The sequence below is a fragment of the Lampetra planeri genome, chromosome 27, assembly GCF_965212315.1.
Source record: "Lampetra planeri chromosome 27, kcLamPlan1.2.h2, whole genome shotgun sequence".
Taxonomy (NCBI): Eukaryota; Metazoa; Chordata; class Hyperoartia; order Petromyzontiformes; family Petromyzontidae; genus Lampetra; species Lampetra planeri.
Window position 1 is genome coordinate 929,849 of NC_136133.1, and position 22,309 is coordinate 952,157.

Here is a 22,309-nt window from a genome sequence, read left to right on the forward strand (position 1 = left end):
AGCTTGAGCTCCGTATAGGTCAAATGAAAAGTGCTGGAGGGGGTACCGATATGAAAATTATTAAACGAATCATCGATTGTGACTGCATCAGCCCCCGGCAGGGAGACAGACCAGTAGGCGAGCGGCTGAGGTCCTCGCGGAACCTGCCGATTCTGTGGTTGGGGTTGTTGTTTTTTGAGTCGCTGGGGTTTGATGTAAGAATGCCAAGAATGTCGCCTTTCAGGAACCTTGAGTTGAACATTTGTGGGGGGTTGCGCGCGCGGGAGGCTGGGTCATCTTGGGAGCCGAGGCGGTGCCTTGGGTGGGTTGGGTTTCTCAGTACGAACACTCGCGCCTCGAGGCACGAAGCTCCTGGGGTGTTTGATTCCCAATCGGGATCTCGAGTTGAATTGGGACTGAATAATGATGAATGTCGCCACTCTCGGAATGCCCGTGGAACCGTGAGGAAGATGGGTTGTGTAAAGTCTATTTCGATTTGAAGCTTTCGTGACTGCATGGATTCATCTTTTTGGTTCTTTCGGTAATGTCACGTAGAAGGGAATTAATAAAATAATAAAAATAAAACATAATAAAATACAATTCTCACGACGTTTCGGCCACAACGCAAGCAGCCGTCCTCAGGTGAAGAACAGGTCTTTTGGAAAGACAGCTGTCTTTCTGACAGCTGCTTGCGTTGTGACCGAAACGTCGTGAGAATTGTATTTTATTATGTTTTATTTTTAATATTTTATTATTTCCCTTCTACGTGACTTTACCGAAAGAACCAAGAAGACGCAGAATTATATTGAAGTTTTTTTTTAAATCTCAAATTAATGATGGTGACGATAATAATTACCCCCCCCCCTTCCTTCGGCGTGACCCCGCCTCCCCATTGTTAATCACACGCTAAAAGATAAACACACGTAACATACATGGTGAACACATTACAAGTGGGGTTAGATTGTGTAAGTATACATGTGTCGTAACCCTCCACCGAGACTAATTCGAGAATCCATTGAAACAAAAAAATTGTAACCGCTCTGACAGCTAGAGTCTTAGTGCGGCCTGGAAGCGTATTATTAAGTAATACATCTTACAACCACAACAGAGGAAGCACTTGCTAATTAACTTATTACCAATCTATTACATAATTACAATACCGCACCCCCTTCCTCCGCCTCTGACCTCTGACCTCTGCACCTGATGGGTTCAGTGACGACCTCGTCCTGCTGCTGCTGCTGCTGCTCTCTGTAAGATCAGAAGCAGGTGGATTGCTGCACGATTCTGACAAATCACCCGATGCCGCTGGCTGATGCAGCTCCCAGCGAGACGTCACGGGGAACTGGAATTGTAAATGTCGTGGATTTACTCTCCAACACCACGGAGGGCTGCAGTAGGAACCAGCTGGCGCGTTGGTCACGTGACGAACCTTGCTGGATGTGTCGGCTGGTGGAGGGTTACGACACATCTATACTTACGCGACCTCACCCTATTTTTATTATACCAGGTAACGCCCACTGAGCATGAGCTCCTTTTCAGAAGTGACCTGGCCACAAATGAAACCTTAATTTAAAAAAAAGTGGCTTATCGCGTGGAAATTAATATCGGACAAATAGTCTAAACGCAAGTTTCTAAATGTGGAGGGAAAACCCGGACGACCTGGAGAAGAATCCACTCTCCCACGCCGAGAACATGCAAACTAGAAACACCAGGCAAGGAAGATAACATCACGCCGCCGTGGCGCGCCTTAAATAAATACAAATAAGCATATAAGTTCAAATTGTATACTATAGCAGCCAAAACATCACCCCCATGTTCCAAGAAACGTACCTCGATAGGTAAACCGTGCATATGCGAAACACGCGGTTCGATAAAGCAATCGTTGGGGAAAGGTATGACTACTGCATACGTACTGCGAGTACGTTGAACTTCTTTCGCACCGTACGTAGCCAACCGCGCTAATCGGAGGTGCGGGGGAAGGCACCCAAACTAAACACACAAAAAGCATTTCGATGTGAAGGAGACCCGTTGTCTGCGTGCCTGTCTTGTTACGCAGTTCCGTCTGCTCCGCCATTGTGTGTGCGGGGAGATAAGAGGGGAAGAAACCAGGTGGGGTGGTTCGTGGGGACACACGGATTGGGACTCGGCTTTGGCCTGAACACGTGTGAAACGTGGCGATTTGCTGGATACACCATCACCGCATGAGTGGTATGCCGACGTTACCATCTCCCAGCCACCGTGACGCCCACGGTGGCTAGGAGATGTTAACCCCTTCGCCTGGTGTACAGGAGGTCGTGGGTGCGATCCCGCCTCGGACAGCTGCTGCATATTTGGGGTGTGCGTGTCTCTCTTCCAGTGGAATTTCCTCCGGGTCCTCCGGTTTTTCCCTCCACATTTGTCAACGTGCGTTTAGATTATTTGGTCGCTGTAAATGTCCACACGGTAAGCCACTTCGTTGAGCTGTCATTTGTGGCCAGGTCGCTTCTGAGAAAGAGCTACATAGCTCAGTGGGCCTTACCTGGTAAAATAGTTTAGTTAATAAACACGGTGGTGCACTTATTCATTGATATCCCGCCTGACTGGTTACAGGAGAGGTCTTCGTGTTGGATTGTCCGAGGCAAAACCATTGCAGGGGCTGGCTGGTTGGGCGAGTGACTGGGTGAGCGAGTGGCTGGGTGGGCGAGTGGCTGGGTGGGCGAGTGGCTGGGTGGGCGAGTGGCTGGGTGGGCGAGTGGCTGGGTGGGCGAGTGGCTGGGTGGGCGAGTGGTTGGGGCGGTATTTTTTGTTTGCTGGGCTCCATCAAAGGTCGCGCAGTTGCGCGTCACGGTGACGAGGTGGCAGTGACCTCAGCGCACAAAGTTCCGCGTCGTTCGTTGACTTCGCAGGCGGGCGTGAGAGGGAATGCATGCACATCACAAGCGGCGATTGTGGACAAAGGTGTATCGGCAGGAATTTGTTTGAAGGATCGTATCCATGTACGCACGTTGAACATCTTTTGCGCCGAACGTGCTGAGGTGTGGAGATCGGTGAGAAGCATGTGGAGTATTTGGAATCGAGTGTAGCGTGTTTGTGCACAATTAAAGTGTATTTTTAGAGGCGGTTTTCCAATGGAAATGAGTGTGGATTGAGTGTGTCATGCACGTGGTCACGCAGACTTTGTTCTCATTAAAGCGTACAACTAATTTAGTGAAATCTACAAAGCCCTGGTTGTCGTGATTAACTACAATACGTTTTAAACAGCAAAAACATGCACGATTGTTGTTTTCGTTTCATGCCACTTGTCTCCACACTCTTGACGGACGTGCACGTGGTCACACTCGCCCCACCACCGTCATCACATCACGTGGCCCACGTTGCGCCAGTCTGAGTGGCCCACGTGTCACCGCGTTGTCGAAGGACGCCTCCTCCATGGATGTTTGATGTTGAACTTCTTTCGGACCGTACCGTAGCCAACCGTGCTAATCGGAGGTTTGGAGGGAGGACAACAAACTAAACACAGAAAGCAGATCTAAAGAAATGAGTTTAAAAGCTAGACGATTTAAAAGTGCATAGCTCAATGGCTTCCAAATATCGGAAGGAACAGCGTTCCAGACGGCCGCAGAAGCGCATCTGAAAGCGCCGCGCGATGATGCAGTGGCCGTCTTTGTTCGATCACTAGCAGCGAACCTCTGCCGCTGCGAGGATGAGCGGAGTTCGCGTGGTCATGGTTTATGCCCCTTGACGAGATCAGCGAGGTGTTGTGGTTCGTTTGCCCGGCTCGGCCCGCGTCACGAGAGATCGGACCGAGCCACGGGTCACACGCGGACTGCCCGCCGGAGGACGAGGCCGCGATGGAGTCGCTCGAGGTCGACTCTGTCGCCCGGGTGGACGGAAGCAGGGCGCGGGGTGTGGGAGAGTCGTCCCTCCGCTCGGCTTGCGACGTGGCCACACAGACCGACACGACTCGAGCGGATGAGGTCATCGGACGGGTGAGAAAACCGGACCAACGGACCAACGTCGCACGCGCATTTTTCTTCCACGAAATGCAAACGAGTCGAGTTCAGTTGAGTGGGGTTAATGGTATGTGGAAGTGAGTGGTGGTGGTTGGTGGTATGTGGGGGTAAGGGGTGAGGTGATGGGTGTGGTAGAGTGGTGTGTGGGGTTGAGTGGTGGTGTGTTTTGGGATGAGTGGAGGTTGGTGGGTTGGTGGTGGTGTGTTTTTCGAGGGCTAGGTGAGTGGTGGTGTGTGGATGGTGGGTGAGTGGAAAGGGTTTGGCTGAGTGGTGTGGTGGAGGTGGCTGATTGGCGGCGTGTGAATGGTGGGTCAGTGGTGGTGTGGGCTAATTTCACAAAAAGGTCGCCGGATTATGTAGGCGAATATCGCACACGCAACACGCTCGCTGACCCACCTAAGCAGGCTGACATTTGAAAGGCCAACAAAGCAAACAGAGATAAAACGACAAAGCTTCTCATCCAGGTGGCATCCAGGCTGAAACATTCAACCACGGTGGAAGTCTTCTTCTTGATAGAAAGAAAAAACACTCCTAGACTTTATTCTTCGCACGTTTGACTTCGGGAAACTAAACGGCAGCAAATGAAAGATGCCAACATCGCCCACCGTCCACAAAACGTCAAGGTTCACGGGGGGACGTCGGCAAGTTCCACGGCATCTCTGGTGGCCGGCGAGATGCTCGCGCGGCCCGCCAGCCAGCTCGCTGGTGAACCCCGTCAGGGCCCAACAATGCATCTGGAAAGCCATAGTAGAGGTTTCTTTTGGGTGAGTTCGCGTAAATATAAATGTGTCGTTAAACCCGCCACCACCCGACACAGCCAATTAGTAAGGTTTGTCACGCATGTTCTGTTTACGTGACAATACTTACTAATTGGCCATGTCGGGCGGTGGCGAGTACAATGACACATTTATATTTACGCGATCTAACCCAAAAAACCTCGATTTTGGATAATATTGGTCGCGAAAACCTACTACGTGTTAGACTGACATCTGGAAAACCCCACGCTTAAGGCCGTCAAGCAAGTTCACTTTGCGTGGAACGAGTGAAGCAACAATAGAGCACGAAGGCGACGCGCGAGTCAAGGAAGCCAGCGACGGCCCATCATCATCATCGCCCCCGTCGTCGTCGGCTCCAGGAAGCAAACGTGCTGGAATCCATTCACAAACAGAAATTAAAGTTTACAATTGCCGTGACTCCCCGCGGCACTTACCGCCCAGGTGCCAAAAACGCGGACTCGCTACCGACGACGCGACAAACGGTTTTGCTGACGTCTCCCATCTACGACGCCTGCGAGGGCTGCCCGCCATCAAACGTCGAGGGTCATTCGACGTCGGGGCGCGTCACCTGATCCGCGCCCAGCTGGAGTGGTTCAGCTCATATGCCATTCACGTGCCCGAGAACGGCACTAGCCACTCGAGTCCAACACAACCGCCGATCGAATACTATCTGATACTATCTAATACTATCTGATACTATCTAATACTATCTGATATTCTTATCTGATACTATCTGATACTAGCTCATACTCTCTGATACTATCTAATACTATCTGATACTATCTAATACTATCTGATATTCTTATCTGATACTATCTGATACTATCTAATACTATCTGATACTATCTGATACTCTCTAATACTATCTGATATTCTTATCTGATACTCTCTGATACTATCTCATACTCTCTGATACTATCTAATACTATCTGATACTATCTAATACTATCTAATACTATCTGATATTCTTATCTGATACTATCTGATACTAGCTCATACTCTCTGATACTCTCTAATACTATCTGATACTATCTAATACTATCTAATACTATCTGATATTCTTATCTGATACTCTCTGATACTAGCTCATACTCTCTGATACTATCTAATACTATCTAATACTATCTGATACTATCTGATACTATCTGATACTATCTGATACTATCTAATACTATCTGATATTCTTATCTGATACTATCTGATACTAGCTCATACTCTCTGATACTATCTCATACTATCTGATACTATCTGATACTAGCTCATACTATCTGATACTAGCTAATACTATCTGATACTAGCTCATACTCTCTGATACTATCTGATACTATCTGATACTATCTGATACTAGCTCATACTCTCTGATACTATCTGATACTATCTGATACTATCTGATACTATCTGATACTAGCTCATACTCTCTGATACTATCTGATACTATCTGATACTATCTGATACTAGCTCATACTCTCTGATACTATCTCATATTCTCTGATACTATCTCATACTATCTGATACTATCTGATACTATCTGATACTCTCTGATACTATCTGATACTCTCTGATACTATCTGATACTATCTGATACTAGCTCATACTCTCTGATACTATCTGATACTATCTGATACTATCTAATACTATCTGATACTATCTGATACTCTCTGATACTATCTCATACTCTCTGATACTATCTGATACTCTCTGATACTATCTGATACTCTCTAATACTATCTGATACTAGCTAATACTATCTGATACTATCTGATACTATCTGATACTCTCTAATACTATCTGATACTAGCTAATACTATCTGATACTATCTGATACTATCTGATACTATCTCATACTCTCTGATACTATCTCATACTCTCTGATACTATCTGATACTCTCTGATACTATCTCATACTCTCTAATACTATCTGATACTATCTGATACTATCTGATACTATCTCATACTCTCTGATACTATCTGATACTCTCTGATACTATCTCATACTATCTGATACTATCTGATACTATCTGATACTATCTGATACTCTCTGATACTATCTGATACTATCTCATACTCTCTGATACTATCTAATACTATCTAATACTATCTGATACTCTCTGATACTATCTGATACTATCTCATACTCTCTGATACTATCTGATACTATCTGATACTATCTGATACTCTCTAATACTATCTGATACTATCTGATACTATCTGATACTAGCTAATACTATCTGATACTATCTGATACTATCTGATACTAGCTAATACTATCTGATACTATCTGATACTATCTCATACTATCTGATACTCTCTAATACTATCTGATACTATCTGATACTCTCTGATACTATCTAATACTATCTCATACTATCTGATACTATCTCATACTCTCTGATACTATCTCATACTCTCTGATACTATCTGATACTATCTCATACTCTCTGATACTATCTCATACTCTCTGATACTAGCTAATACTATCTAATACTCTCTAATACTATCTGATACTATCTGATACTATCTAATACTCTCTGATACTATCTGATACTATCTCATACTCTCTGATACTATCTAATACTATCTGATACTATCTGATACTATCTGATACTATCTAATACTCTCTGATACTATCTAATACTATCTGATACTATCTAATACTATCTTATATTCTTATCTGATACTATCTGATACTCTCTGATACTAGCTCATACTATCTGATACTATCTGATACTATCTAATACTATCTGATACTATCTGATACTATCTAATACTATCTGATACTATCTAATACTATCTGATACTCTCTGATACTAGCTAATACTCTCTGGGAATCTCGAACGAGGAGGCCTCTTGAGAGTTTTCAAGAACGCCCTAAGTGAGAACGCGTGGCATGGCGGTGTCGAAGTGGGCGCGCAGGAAGGCTTTGGGAAGAGTGGCCTCGCGTTGTGCTTGGAAGTGCGAAAAACGTTCATCCGATTGCTCCAAGCCGTGGTGGTGGCTCTGTGCATCTGACGCGGCCATTGCTTTCTATGCCGCGTGGCTCCACAGAGCCACGTGACGAGCCAGCAGAGCAGCTGACCATTGTCGACGTCATCCCCGAACCCCAGGGACAGGAGAGGAGGGGTGAGTGGTGGTGTGGGTCAATGGGGTTGTGTGGGTGAGTGGGGGCGGGTGAGTGGTAGTGTGTGGGTGAGTGGGGGTGTGTGTGGGTTTGTGGGGGTGGGTGGGTGAGTGAGGGTGGGTGAGTGGTGGTGTGTGGGGGTGGGTGAGTGGGGGTAGGTGGGGGGTGTGTGGGGGTGGGTGGGTGAGTGGTGGAGTATGGGGGTGGGTGAGTGAGTGGTGGAGTATGGGGGTGGGTGAGTGGGGGTGTGTGGGCGTGTGTGGGGGTGTGTGGGGGTATGTGCGGGTGGGTGAGTGTGGGTGGGTGAGTGGTGGTTTGTTGGCGGGGGTGAGTGGTGGTGAGTGGGGGTGAGTTGGTGTCGGGCGTGGTGCTGGTCACCCACACCTCCTCGTGCGCCGTGCCGGCCTTCACAGTTGCCACTCGCTAGCAGCACTTGCCCTAACAGTCTGTTGAGGCTACACGGGGGATCTTTGTTAGTGTGGGAAGTGGGGGGGGGGGTCTCGCTGTGGCTAGGCACAGATCACCCTGTCCACAGGACTGGCTACCCGTCATTGTCTTCCTACAACAAGGATAAACCTGTCGATCTACATCGTTTTAGTTAAACAACGAATTCCTCATCACGCAGCACTCAAGGAACACAAAGGTCTGAATCACACAAGGCGTTTCGATCGCCCCAAGGCCCGCGAGAGAGTGTGTGTGTGTGTTTGTTTTTAATGTAACGTGGCGGTTGTGCCGTTTTCGTTGAAACTTGTCTCCAGAAACCGCCACGTACTGGAAATAAAACCCACAAATGCGGCGATTGATACTTGCCGCACGCAAGAGTGAACAAGCGTCTTCGCTCGACGTTGGTTAAACTAACGTCCGTGTATTTGTATGCAGGAATGTGAAACTCATGGGTTGCATCAACAAAAAACTGGTTTTAAACTTTTTTTTAGAGAGAGATTTTTTTTTTATCAAATTCCACGCACCACCTTTCGTAAATAAACAGGCGCGAAGAAGCCCCATTTGTGCGGCCTCGTGCGCTTTTGGTTGCAGGCAACTTTTCGTTGCAACCTTTTGTTGCCCGGGTAAAACGCGTGTCCAGCTACCGCCCAGGAAGCTTCTGTCTCGTAACAGTCGGGGGGGGGGGGCTCAGCGCGCACGGCACATCGCAGAGGTGGACAACCGCGGGCTTGGCAACAAGTTGACCTTTCCCTGGGACTGGCACGGATGTCCGCCAGCCACCGTGGTGGAGGATGACAACCACTCCTGAATGATGCTACCTGGGCAACTTTTTTTTGTGTTACCAGGCAAATCCCACTGAGCTATAGAACATGCTCTATTTTTCAGAAGTGATCTGGACAATGAAGTGAAAAATCCACGCGACCACGAGGAGATAGACACGCGAACTCCAAATATACAGCAGCAGGCGTCAGGGTAGAGATCGAACCCACAACTTCCTGCATACCAGGCGGGGTAGTTAACATCTCATAGCCACCGTGATGATGATGAAAGAGAGAGACACGCGAACTCCAAATATACAGCAGGCGGTCAGGATAGAGATCGAACCCACGACCCCCTGCATACCAGACGAGGTAGTTAACATCTCATAGCCACCGTGATGATGATGAGAGAGAGTGAGAGACACGCAAACTCCAAATATACAGCAGCAGGCGTCAGGGTAGAGATCGAACCCACGACCCCCTGCATACCAGGCGAGGTAGTGAACATCTCCTAGCCTGGTGGCGGCCGACCTTGCAACACGACCGCAGCGGAGTGGCAGAGCCTCGTCTTCGTCTTTCGCAACCGCCGTGTCCCAAGGGCGCCGTGGCAAGTTTGGGAATTCGAGGAGAGCTCCGGACGGTTCGCAAGCCAGGGCAGAGGGGCTCCCCTCCGTGCCGTTCAGTGGCCGATCCACCACCACCCCACCTCTCCCCATTCAGTGGCCGATCCACCACCACCCCACCTCTCCCCATGGGGCAGGACGCAATCGGATATTTATCCGCCGTCGATTTGCCGCGAAAACCCAGAAAGCTCTCGGAGCCATCAGCTCAATATGTAAAACACACGTGCCCCCCCCCCCCCACTTCATCTTAGACCCCTCATGCACCGTAATCCGGCCCGGATTGTGAACGTGGCCGAGACGTCCGCTCGCTCGCTCGCTCTCGGGCTCGGCAGCAGCGTGGCGAGAATGAGCGCGGCTCGGAGGGGCCGGGAGTGCGCGGATTTGCCCCAGCGCCTCGCGTCGTGCCGTCATCACTCTCCAGGCCGTGTTGTCAATTCACTGATGGGCGATGATGATGATGATGGTGGTGGTAGTGAGGGTCTCCCCCACGCCATGTGAGCGGTGGGGTGCGGGGGTGACCATACTTCACCACGCTGGTCAGTGCGGGTTATATTTGCGTGTCCCTGACGCCCGCTGTCCGTTCAGAGTGTGCGCGTCTCTCCATCTCTCTCTCGCTTTCTCTCTCGCCGTGCTCGCGCGGACTTTTCTCCGGATCCTCCGGGTTTCCCCGCCGCATTTAGAACCACCGTGCGCTTAGAGAATGTGGCCGCTGCACATGTCCACGTGGTGATGGTGATGATGGAGCCGCCACTTCGTGGAGCGATCGTTTGTGGCCAGGCCGCTTCTGAAAACAAGCCTGGTAAAATAAATTATTTAACAAAAAATATTTTGTTTATTTTGTTGGGTTGTGACGGGGCAGCAGAGGGGACATCGGAGCACTGCCACCCACGTCACCCTGGCAAGCTCCGAACCGCAAGCCAGTTTGTTGAGGGCGTGGGGGGTGATTCAGCCCAGGATCCCTTTTGGGTGATAAAATGAGTACCGCTGTAGGGAAGTCAACAGCGGCTGTGGACGGTATAATCTCTCCCTCGGCGCAGGAATGTGGAATTTCCACCACTGGCTCCCCAAGACCAGTCTACACCACCATCGCATCGTGAGCACCGACTCACACGCTCGTATTCAGGTTGCCGTCACTTCCCCGGAACCTCCGTACGGTGCGAAAGAAGTCCAACATGCGTCCATAATAGGTGCTCGCAAACACGACCTATATAGCCCACGTGGCTACAGGGAGCTCGCCCCAACAGCACTTGCCCCAACGGTCTGATTAAGGCTCAGACAGAAGGGGGAACTTTGTCTTTGTGTGCGCGAGCCTTCGACACTTCACGTGGCCTCAAAGCTGCACTTGGCCTGGCACAAGCGCCGTGGTGACAATGACCACAACTTAGTGGCGAACGGTGGTTGTTGTTGTTGTTTGTTTGTTGTTGTTGCGTGTGCGTCGTGACTCACCCAGTTTGCCGTGGGTGAGCGAGGTGGCAGCCATCGCCAGCGTGAGCAGCGGCAGGAGCGCCGTGGTGAGTCGACCCATCGCAACGATCTCTCTCCCTCGTCCTCAACTCTCCTCCTTCCTCCCTTCTCTCTGCTGAACCTCTTTCTCTCTCGCGTCTCTCCCCCTTGGCGGCGAGCTGCCTGTTCCTCGCCGCGTTACTCTCCGAAACAATCTGCCGAGACCCCTTCACCCGCAAAGCGCTCCCTTATCTCTACCCCGAACTTTAAATATCTGCGTTGGACCTCTCTCTCTCACTCTCTCACTCTACCTTGCAGACGCGGCCGCCGGCTCCTTTAAAGAGGCTGGGGCGGGGTTAGGAGTGGGTGGGTGGGGGGGTGAGTGAGTGGGGGTGTAGGGAGCGGTGGCGCAGTGGTTAGCGCGGCTGCCCTGTGAACCGAGATCAATTCCCCGCTCATGGCCCGACACCAGTGATCATTATCTGAACCGGTCCTGGGCCTCAAATCAGTACCTGGTGCGGTGTGTAAACATCGCCACTGGGCGCAAGTGGAACGCGGTGGTGGGAATGAAAATCCTTGATCCGGAAGGGATCAAGGAATCATCTTTTTTAATTTAATTGACTCACAGATTGACCCAGAGACGAACAGAGAAAGCCACAGACACGCACAGAAACCCACAGGCACGCACAGAAACCCACAGACACGCACAGACACGCTCGGAGACCCACATACGCGCACACAGACCCACATACGCGCACATAGACCCACATACGCGCACATAGACCCACATACGCGCACATAGACCCACATACGCGCACATAGACCCACATACGCGCACATAGACCCACATACGCGCACATAGACCCACATACGCGCACACAGACCCATTAAACACGCAGAGACCCATAGACGGAGCGAAGCTCCTCTTCGGCAGTTCTCGCGGGGGGAAATCGTTGAGGACTTCTCCCCAGTAATGTCACGTGGCGGCAACGTCGTCAAGCGGCCGCGTTCGGTGAAGGAGGGTGCACGACATCGCAATCGACTGCGCGTGATCTGACCCCAAAAGAAAGCACCCCAAAGCGTGCACGTGTGCCGACGCTTCTTTCGCGCCGTACGTAGCCGATCGGAGGTTGCGGAAATAATATTGCAGCTGTTAAGTCGTGCACGACTCGTGCCGTGGTTATGAATACATTTCTAGCGCTATGGCGAGCGCGCGCGCGCGTGGCAGTTGAAGGGCGTACGGACGATGCGTGCTCCTAAATCGTGCTGCGTGGGGTGAGCGCTGCAGAGGTCCTGCAAGTTACTCACCACCACCACCACCGTCCTGTTCTCTCCCCTCTCTCGCCACCTTCCGTCAGCGTGGATGCGGGTGAAAGCTGCAGGCTGTTGCTGCTGTTGTTGTATCAATCTTGATTTGAAGGTTTCGCGACTGCAGGAATCCATACTCTTTGGTTCTTTCGGCAAAGTCACGTAGGTAGAAAAATAATATATCACGACGTTTCGATCGCAACGCAAGCAATCGTCGTCAGGTGGGACAACCACAGCAAGATTTTAAAAAAACTGCTGTTGTTTTGCTACGACAAACGCCGCTCAACGATTGAACACTTCACTCGGCCAGGTACCAAGAAATGCAGAGCGGGCTACGATGCAGTGGGGGGCCCCCTGGTGATTATTATCCCGCGGTGTGCGACCCGCCAACACCGGCAGAACGCAAACAAAGACAAAGATTCCCCGTGTAGCCTTGACCGACTGTTGGGGCAAGCGCTGTTAGCGAGCGCTTACGAAGGCCGGCACGGTGGCACACGAGGGGGTGGGTGGCCGGCACCACGCCCGGCCGCTTTTGTCTCCCGAGTGGCGATGTTTACTACACACAGCACCGAGTACTCATTTGAGGCCGAGTCGACCTAGGGGAGGCCCAGGTTACCGGGTCGCCAGGTTCGTAGCGCTCGCTTCTTCTAAACACGTGCTGTGCCTCAGCGTCGCTGTTTGTGATGTTTTTGTTTGTTGCGATGGGGTGGGGGGGTTTGTCATTTACACAAAGTGTTTGAATCCCGCACTGCATGGACCGTAGCATGCAAAAGCTGTGGTTTTGTCTGCAGTTATTACGCACACGGTCCAAAAACTACCGACCCCGTATAGTTCACCCCTATAGTTCACCCATATAGTCCACCCCCTATAGTCCACCCCCTATAGTTCACCCCCTATAGTTCACCCGCATAGTAAATCGTGTCAGTGGCGCGCTCCTTCAACGGAGGCGAAACGGCACCAACTCGAGTTTGCTGAAGCCCTCTCTCTCTCACTCTCGCCGTGGCTTAGCAGCAGCAGGCCACATCGAAGTTGTCTTGTGGTTGCTGTTGTTGTTTGACTTGCATCCCACTGGGATTTTTGCACAGTGTTGGTGTACGGTGCTTTTTTCTGGAAGATTTTGCTGATTTTTTCTGGATTTTTCTGTTTGCGCGCCGTCACTTTAAGATGTTTTCGTGTTCATGTTTTTATTTGTTGCGGTTGCACCCGATTCAAATATAATAAATGAAACTGAAAAACTGAAACTGAAACATCGTTGTCACTCAGTTCACCAACACGCAGAGAGAAGACAGAGATGCACTGGGGCTCGTTTGAGATACACAGAATGCGTAATGAACGACAAGCCACGGGGCGCGACTGTGGCCATGCCACCCAAACGACTTCGTCTTCAACGGAGGCGTGACGATAGCCAAGGCGAAGTCTCTCCTGGCTAACAGAACTCGACATTGGCATATCGCCCCTGAACATATAGCTGCCGTACGCAAGAATATAACACAACTGGCAGCACGTTTCGTCACCGGTATGATATCGGTCTTATATTAAGATCTGAATTAACACATTGCAACATTGAAAATGTGTGTGTTTAATTGTGGAGGACTACTATTCTTCTCCCTACAATTATACACCCGGCATTTGATGTGCGTGTGAGCGCGTTGAAATTTCTATTTGACAATGGAAAAACAAGGGCGACTTACTCCATGTGTATTTGATCTATCATGTACAACGCACCCTGGCCTACGTCGCCATAAATGTTAATGACCCGCTCTCTAAACAATAACTATCAGTTGTCCATAGTAGAGTTTTTTTTTGGGTTAGATCGTGTAAATATATAAATGTGTCGTTAAACCCGCCACCACTCGACACAGCCAACTAGTAAGGGTTGTCACGTAAACGAAACGTGGCCAAATCGTTACTAGTACAGCACATCGGTGTGTTGGAGAGTAAAACCACAACACTTAGAATTCGAATAACCACGTTTCGCCAGTAATTACAGCCAGCATCATCAGGCGACAGCCAGATTGGCTGTGTCGGGTGGAGGCGGGTTTAACGACACATTTATATTTACGCGATCTAACCCAAAAAAAACTCTATTATGGATAATATTGTTCGCGAAAGCCGACGTGTGAAACAAACTCGCAGTTGGACATACTGTTGCGGAGTTTTATATGAAGATGCATGATCCTAAATAAACTGTTTACTCGCCAGAATGTTGCACGACTTAGCTAATGAGAATGTATAAATAGTATATATAAACACGCAAAAGCACATTGATAGAATCACCCATTTTATTGACAACATCATCATTATTATTAACCTGTCTTCGACAGAACACATTCACCAGTTTACAACATCAACGACGGCACCATCAGTGATGTAAACAAGATATCGGTGCCTGTGCAGCGCTCGCTGCTGCCACGTCTTCACATGAGGCCCCGCACCGATGTCTCTGTTGTGATGGGTTTTCCCATCATGTACGGATGTTAATTATTGTCATACACTACTTAGGAAAGTGCGAACATGGATCCCTCATAGCATATAAAGCCTTCTCCATATACGAGGCTCCCAGAGGCATATGGCAGCAGCAGCGCACATTGATGACTACATTGCACTGATGAGTCCTAATAAGGACGAATCCAGCCGACAGTTGGGTCTTTGTTTCCCCACTGCCTTTTGGTTCTCCACATCTTCTGAACTCTCTGAGTCTGCTGGTCTAAAATGACGAAATGGCCACAACATGGAGCTCGTTGAGCTAAAAAAATAATTTTGTTTTCTTTTCATTTACCAGGTAAGGCCCACTGAGCTACGTGATACCGAATCCTCAATTCTCAACTGCCATACGATTTCAACACTGTAAAAAAACATATTAGCATTCCAATTTTAATCAGGATATAATCTGAAACTAAACGAAACTATTTTAATTTTACCAGGTAAGGCCCACTGAACTATATAGGTATTTTTCTGAAGCAACCTGCCCACAAATTATAGATCCACAAAGGGGCTGATTACGTGGACATTTATAGTCGTGAATACTTTGAACTCATATTTCTAAATGTGGGGGGGGGCTGGAGGAGCTGGAGAAAATTCCACGCGACCTAAACATACAGCAGTTGTCAGGGTCGGCGTTGAACCCACGACTTCCTGTACACCAGGCAAGGGAGCTGACATCTCGCCCCGAATTAAAATTGGTATGGCCACATTCTCAACGCTTTGAGTTGGTGTTCTAAACGACGATTTGGCCACACATTCTGTCCTTTGAGCTGGAATTTCTGTTATTAAATCCACAAGAGTGTTAAGTAGTAGTTAAGTAGTAGTTAAGTAGTAGTTCAGTTGTCTCTCCTCCGTTAAGTTGTCTCTCTCCTTCGCAGTGAAGGCGATTTTGGATTTTTGCTGCCACTTTCTCAAAACCAGTGTGAATTAGTGGCTCACTGTTCAGCTGCGGCTTTGATTACCCACAGCTTGGTTCTGGCACAACATAACCATAGCCAGGGCAGAGCAATGCCATGTGGCCAGATGTTAACTACCTCGCCTGGTATACAGGAGGTCGTGGGTTCGATCCTCGACCCTGTAGATTTGTAGTTTGCGTGTCTCTCTCCCCGTGGTCGCGTGGATTTTTCTCCGGGTCCTCCGGTGTTTCCCTTCTCATTCAGAGACGCGAGTTTAAGAGTATTTGGCTGCTATACATTTCCACGTGATACGCCAGTTCATTGAGCTATCATTTGTGGCCAGGTCGCTTCTGAAAAAGAGATAAAAAAAAGTGTAATGTAGTTTTAGATTATATTTTAGTTTAAATTGGAATGCTAACATAGGTTTTTGTGTACAGTGTTTAAATCGTAAGGCAGTTTTTGATCGCAAGTTGCGAATTGAGGATTCGATATCACGTCGGATCATATGAAAGGCAGGTAGATTCATTTTTTTTAAATTAAATGTCCACCAATGATTGTAGCGTGTGCAGAATGTTATAGGCTGCAGTAATTACGTGAATCACTCGTTAACTCGTGTGTAAAGGTTAACGTAATCAAGAGCAGTTTACAATTTAATCAGTCTGTGTTTTAATACTCCATAGTTATTGCATGCTATTTATATATTTATCATCCTATATACGTTAATATCTAGAGATATACCTTCATATAATTATCAATAATGAACAAATCATATCGTGAACCACTAATTAAGTAATGTTGGAATGCGCTTGTGATTTACACTACGGTGTGGACATTTAATTTATTATAAATATAAACAATTATTACATTTCAAATGTATTTTATGTATTCAGAGGAATATTGGAACGTTATCGGCAGGCCACGTGGTGGTGGGTGAGTTGATGGGTTCCGTGAAACCATTCAATTGGACGCCTTGGCCAAGTCTTTACTCATGCTTTGTCGTTTCTCTACACACTGAATAGAAATTGCCAAAGGAAATGGTCTCAATGTTTATTTTAATTAATCACGCCAGCCTTCCCGAATCTCGTGAACGTCATCCATTTAAATCTATATTTGGAGTGTTATTACATTGGGAATATTACGTCACCAATCTGTAATTGTTAGTACGTTCATATGTTCTAGATTTATATGCGGTCATACATGCGTTGGGTGTGAATTGCATGTAAATGTACTGGAGGTTTAGATTATCTAATTCGCTTTATTGTTTGCAATTTATCGGACATTCCCTAAACACACCTGTCAACCCCTTATCAGTGCCGACCTTATTACAGACCAATTCAGACCTTATTGGTCACCCCGTGCCCCCTTATAAATCTCAACGTTCTACCTACAAGGTCCCATCACAAGGGAGAGACACAAACAAATGTACAACATCAACATGTGTCTGCCCGTATTGATGAACCGGCTGTACGCCGTATGGACCTGAGAACTCTGTTTCCCTGCACAAGAACTCGGGGAAAGAAGCCGCGTGGGTTGACAGCCGTCTCTCAATCAGCGGAATTCCCCCTCGATTGTCCGGATTCGAGAGGGATGTGCGAAGAGGATGAAAGGAAGCGATTCTTAAATCTGAGTGGTGACTCGAAAGTCGCAACGGATCGATTATCCGTAATACAAAATCGATTATGAAAGATAGTGAATCGATTATCCATAATAGAGGATGGATTGGCCATATCGAGGATAGATTACCCATGATAGTGACTCTATTATCCATTATAGATAATCGATTATCGTATGCGGGGTAGAATAAAAAAATCCGCACGCAAGGGGGGCGGGGCAACGCGAACCTATCAGGGGGCGGGGCTGGTAATGGCTAGAGGGGCGGGGCTGGTGAAGGGGAGCGGCAGAGCTGGTAAGCGGGGGGGAGACAGGGGGAGAGGGGCGGGGCTGGTAAGCGGGGGGGGGACAGGGGGAGAGGGGCGGGGATGGTAAGGGGGAGAGGGCGGGGCTGGTAAGGGGGTTGGTGAGGGGCGGGGCTAGTAAGGGGTTGGTGAGGGGCGGGGACTAGACGGGGAGTGAGGGGCGGGGCTGAGTGCGGGATGAAGGGGGGGATTGAGGGGCGGGGTGGAAAGGGAGAGATGAGCGGTGGGGGGGGGTCCGGATGCAGGGGGAGTGAGGGGCGGGGCTGGGTGTGTGGGATGAAGGGGTGTGAGGGGCGGGGCTGGGTGTGCGGGCTGTACGAGAGTGAGGAGCTGGGGAGGAGGGGGGGGTGCTGGGGCTGGGCGCGGAGCGAGACGGGGAGTGGGAGTTGGGAGCCGGAGCGGTGATTCGCCGCGAACCCATCCGCGTTGCCGGCTGAAGTAGTGCGCCGCGGCCTGGTCGGGGAGCGCGAGGCGCCCCGCTCGCCTGGCTGCTCGGCCCGCTGCCCTCGCCCGCCGCCCGTAGCCACTCGCAGCCGCCGGGACCGCACGCGACCTGCGCGCCGTCGCTCTTGCGTCCATCTGTGCGGCGCGGTCGCCGGTAGCCGAGCGCGCCGAGATTTCGCTTTGTTGAGTTTCGACGGCGGCAGAAGGTCGGGGACGGAGGGAGAGGAGCGATCTGGTTTTGGTAAGAGGAGCTCGGGCCCAAGTTAACGGGAGGGAGGGAGGAGGGGGGGGGAGCGGGTGAGGCCAAAATCCTTTGTGCTATTATTACTACTAGCATCTTCATCATTTATATCACTATTACTGTCGCCACCAATTAAGGCACTGCTACTCACGTAGCCGTCATTGCTGGAGTGTTGTTGATGGTGCGCGTGTCGTGTTGTTTGCGTGACCGCCCGCGTTCTGATTGTTGCAGTCAGTTTCGCGAATATCCCTCTCGGCGTTAATGTCACGGCGAGTGTCATAACGTGTTACAGCGGCACTGCTGCTGCTACTACTGCTACGGGGTTATAACACAACACCAGCGGGGCTCGCAAACGTCGCCTTTTGTGCTGCCGACGGCGCTGATCTTTGCCGGGTGACCGCGGCGAGTGTCATTCATATTGTTAAGGATGTTCGAATTGTTTTACTTGAATTGTTTTAGATGCTTTGTTGTCGTTTCACGTGCGGTGAGGGGGGCGATTTGATTTGTGCGGTCGAGGTTTTTCTTCTTCTTCTTCTTGCGAAGCCGGGGAACCACAACAAACAAAAGAGGATCACAAAGTAGTGGTGGTTAGTGTGGTGTGAGTAGCAGTGCAGTTGATGCGCCAGCCACAACACGAACCCAGAGCACACACCACCAACACCACCACCACCACACTCAACAGCAAGCACCCACCTACGTTTACAGTCAAAGACGCAACAACAACAACAGTCGCAGCAACAACAATCGCAACAACAACGAATTGCAAATGACAACGGCGGCCGTCATCTAAGCGGCACTTTGACGGCAAAACAAAGACAAAGATCCCCCGTGTAGCCTGCGACAGACTTTTGGGGCAAGTGCTGTTAGCGAGCGCCTATGAAGGTAACCTGCAATGTGGCACGTGGGGGGGGCAGCACCACGCCCGGCCGCCTTTGTCTCCCCAGTGGTGATATTTACTGCACATGTACTAATTTGAGGCCGAGTCGACCTAGGCGGTAAACACACACGTACAACGACCAAATAGTTACCACGACGAAGCCACCGCAATTTAATAAGTAAATAGAAGCGGCAACATGCATGTCAACGCGACACAATAGTGAACTATTGCGTTATTAATGACGGCACATGATAAAAATGGCACGCCACGGGACTCTAAACAAAAGATACATTATTATTTTTTTAAAGCGAGCTAATGGGAAATAACATTCAACATATCCGCTACAGATGTAACGCGCACAACAACAACGACCACCAATCCCGACAACCGATGCAGTAGAACACAACAACGAACAACCCCAGGACACGCACACGTCCATCTAGCGCATTTAAACAACACAAAAAGAGAGAACACACGGACGCTGGGTTGACAAAAGGGGGCTGCTGCTGCTGGCTGTGAGCGTGGGGGACACACAAAGAGCACACGGACAAAACTCAAAAGCTCTCCAGACGAGACAGCTGCTTCCACACAACATCAACGCAGCAGCAGCCCCCCACACAACCACCACAACCACCACCACGCACAGGGACGAGGAGAACAGGAAAACCCCAGCGACTCGTTTAGTCTCGAGGCTTGCTCCACGCCGAAGTCACGAAAACTGCTGATGGTTGTGATGCGTGTCGCTCTCTTGCGTTCAGTTAACAACAACAACACCAGGGTCGCTTTATTTGGTCAGGCGAGAGATAGGGAGGGAGAGACGATGTCCACGCTTTGAAACCAACATCCCTCTGCAAGTTTAACCGGGTAGAGTTCATGTAGTTGACGCTTTTTTCGTATCTCCAGCCTGTGAATAAGAACTATAATTATTGCACGTTGAGCGTCGGGTTAATGCACCGGCACTCTTAACACACATTTCAGGAAAGAGTACAGTACAACCTCATATTTTTTTTTAGCGCAGATAATTAATACAGAGTAAGGAGGATCTGGATAAAGTAAAGGGGTTGGAATGGTGTTGTTCGTAATCACGTCTCTCATAGCGCTGTGCGTGACGCGCACTGCGTTAAACGCATCGCACATCAATGTGGACATTGCCGCAAATCATTCTTTAGTTGTGCGTTGATGTATAACTTGTCCTGCTGTGTGCGCATTGTGAAGGACAAGTGATAGCGATAATGCGTCGCTCTACCACGGGAACTATTACACTTTGAATAATACGGCAGTTGCCCACTTTGCATTATTGTCTGCGTGCCTGATAAGACATTGTATAGGGTAGTTGGTGTGTGTGTGTTACAATGTACTGTAGTGTTAAGCTTGATTGTGTATGTTTGCCTTGGTCCTAGATGGAGCTTCACACCTTACAAGACGCTCTCAAGCACGAAATTCAGCAACACCAGGTGAGTGTGAGCGGTGCGAAAGGCCGGTATCACCAGGGGGCGACGGGGGAGGGAATTTGATGTTAATAGTGTAAGTCGCGATTTCACAGCGATGCCAGTCAACCAAAATAAGACCATTTGTTCAACTTGCGCTCATTGTTCAAGAGCCGTCACAGACGCGTTCACCGTGCCAGAAGTCGGAGTTGCTCGTTGCCTTCTTACAACATTCAAATTGTATTTTGTGGACGTGATATCAGTGATGAACAGAACCAGAGCCAAGTTTTGCTTTCGCTCGAGTTCTAACCATGACCAGAGTGTTAACTGTACAATTTAACCCTGACATCAGTACAGTATTCTGAACTCTGAATTAGAATGAACCCTTGTCCTGTACTTAAAATCAAGCATTTTCTTTTTGGTTTTAACGTTAGTCCGAAATACTAGTTTCAATCCTACGCTGAACTCTGCGACTAACCCATAACCGCATTTCTAACTCAACATTTCGTCATCGTAGCCACAAACTCCAGACATGTTTGAGTCATCCTTTTCACGCACGAGGCTCGAATCTTTTTCGAACGGCGAAATGTTATTGATCGTTTAATTTAGCACTTATCTCTCTCATTACTGGCGATGCTTTCAACCCTCACCTTTGCTTCTTTCGACTGCAGGCCACAGTTGTAAATTTGACACCTTTAACATCTGCATGTAGACCTGCCCATTATTCAGATTTTTATTTTCCCCTTAATCTCTGAGCCCCAGAATCCCACTCCCAATGGCTGTCCTGGCAACCTGTACTTTGTTCTATACATGTGGCCGACTCAACTTTACCCTGGCCCATACAGAAACAAGGATATTACTTCTGCCTCAAACACCCATCACTAAATTGGATGTCTCTACTCTTCCAAAGTGGTTCATAAAGTCCAACAACGATCTATCTATATGCTGATGCAGTTATTTTGATTTCTCTATGTAGTATGCACATCGCTGCCATTATTACATGCACAGCTCTCTACTGCCTCCATATTCTCACTTCTTCCACAGTCTTCGACTGACATTTCAGATCGAGGTGTATGCAGTCCATCCGTACACTTCCTTTGTATGTAAGTTCACGTTAAGACTGTAGTCTTAACACGAGTCTTACTGTGTGATTAATACCTTAGCCCCGATGTCTAAAACTGTCACAAACTGCATTTACTTAACCAAGGTCCTCACTCGCATATCATCAACCACATACGTTTCCATTGTGACCCATGGATGTAATGCCATATCAACTATCCATATATTCATAAAACTATCCAGTCGAGCAGAACAATGCGCAAAACATTGATGCCATAAGTCACTCGGATATTTCTCCTCCTCGCACCTCTGAGGCCCATGATACAATTTCTTAAGCAGTCTGCTTATCTTACCTGGAATCCCACAACCACCGAGAAAATACTCTTTGGTTCTTTCGGTAAAGTCACGTAGGTGAAAAAAATACAAATATAAGAATACAAATAAAATAATAATAAAATAATTCGCCTACGTGACTTTACCGAAAGAACCAATGAGTATGGATCCTTGCAGTCACGAAAACTTCA

The 22,309-nt window shown here is 48.7% G+C and overlaps 2 protein-coding genes across 6 annotated transcripts in view; one reads left to right on the top strand and one right to left on the bottom strand.

The window, feature by feature from the left end:
• Nucleotides 1-11,442, bottom strand: part of LOC144727956 (uroplakin-3a-like) — a 29,868-nt gene extending 18,426 nt beyond the window's left edge. For both annotated transcript variants that reach the window (XM_078607104.1, XM_078607103.1), the window contains exon 1: nucleotides 11,137-11,442. In XM_078607104.1, coding sequence (XP_078463230.1) covers nucleotides 11,137-11,215 — 79 coding nt within the window. In that variant the 5' untranslated portion in view covers nucleotides 11,216-11,442. The remainder of the gene's footprint in view (nucleotides 1-11,136) is intronic.
• A 6,728-nt stretch (nucleotides 11,443-18,170) lies between these two features.
• Nucleotides 18,171-22,309, top strand: part of LOC144727958 (PHD finger protein 21A-like) — a 44,741-nt gene continuing 40,602 nt past the window's right edge. For 2 of the 4 annotated variants that reach the window (XR_013587462.1, XM_078607107.1), the window contains exons 1-2: nucleotides 18,173-18,422; nucleotides 20,700-20,753. Coding sequence is in view for 3 of the 4 variants with exons in the window: in XM_078607107.1 (XP_078463233.1) it covers nucleotides 20,700-20,753 (54 nt within the window). In the remaining variant the exon portion in view is untranslated. Of the gene's footprint in view, nucleotides 18,423-20,699; nucleotides 20,754-22,309 lie in introns of all 4 variants that reach the window. The other 2 variants (XM_078607109.1, XM_078607108.1) reach the window with 2 other exon arrangements.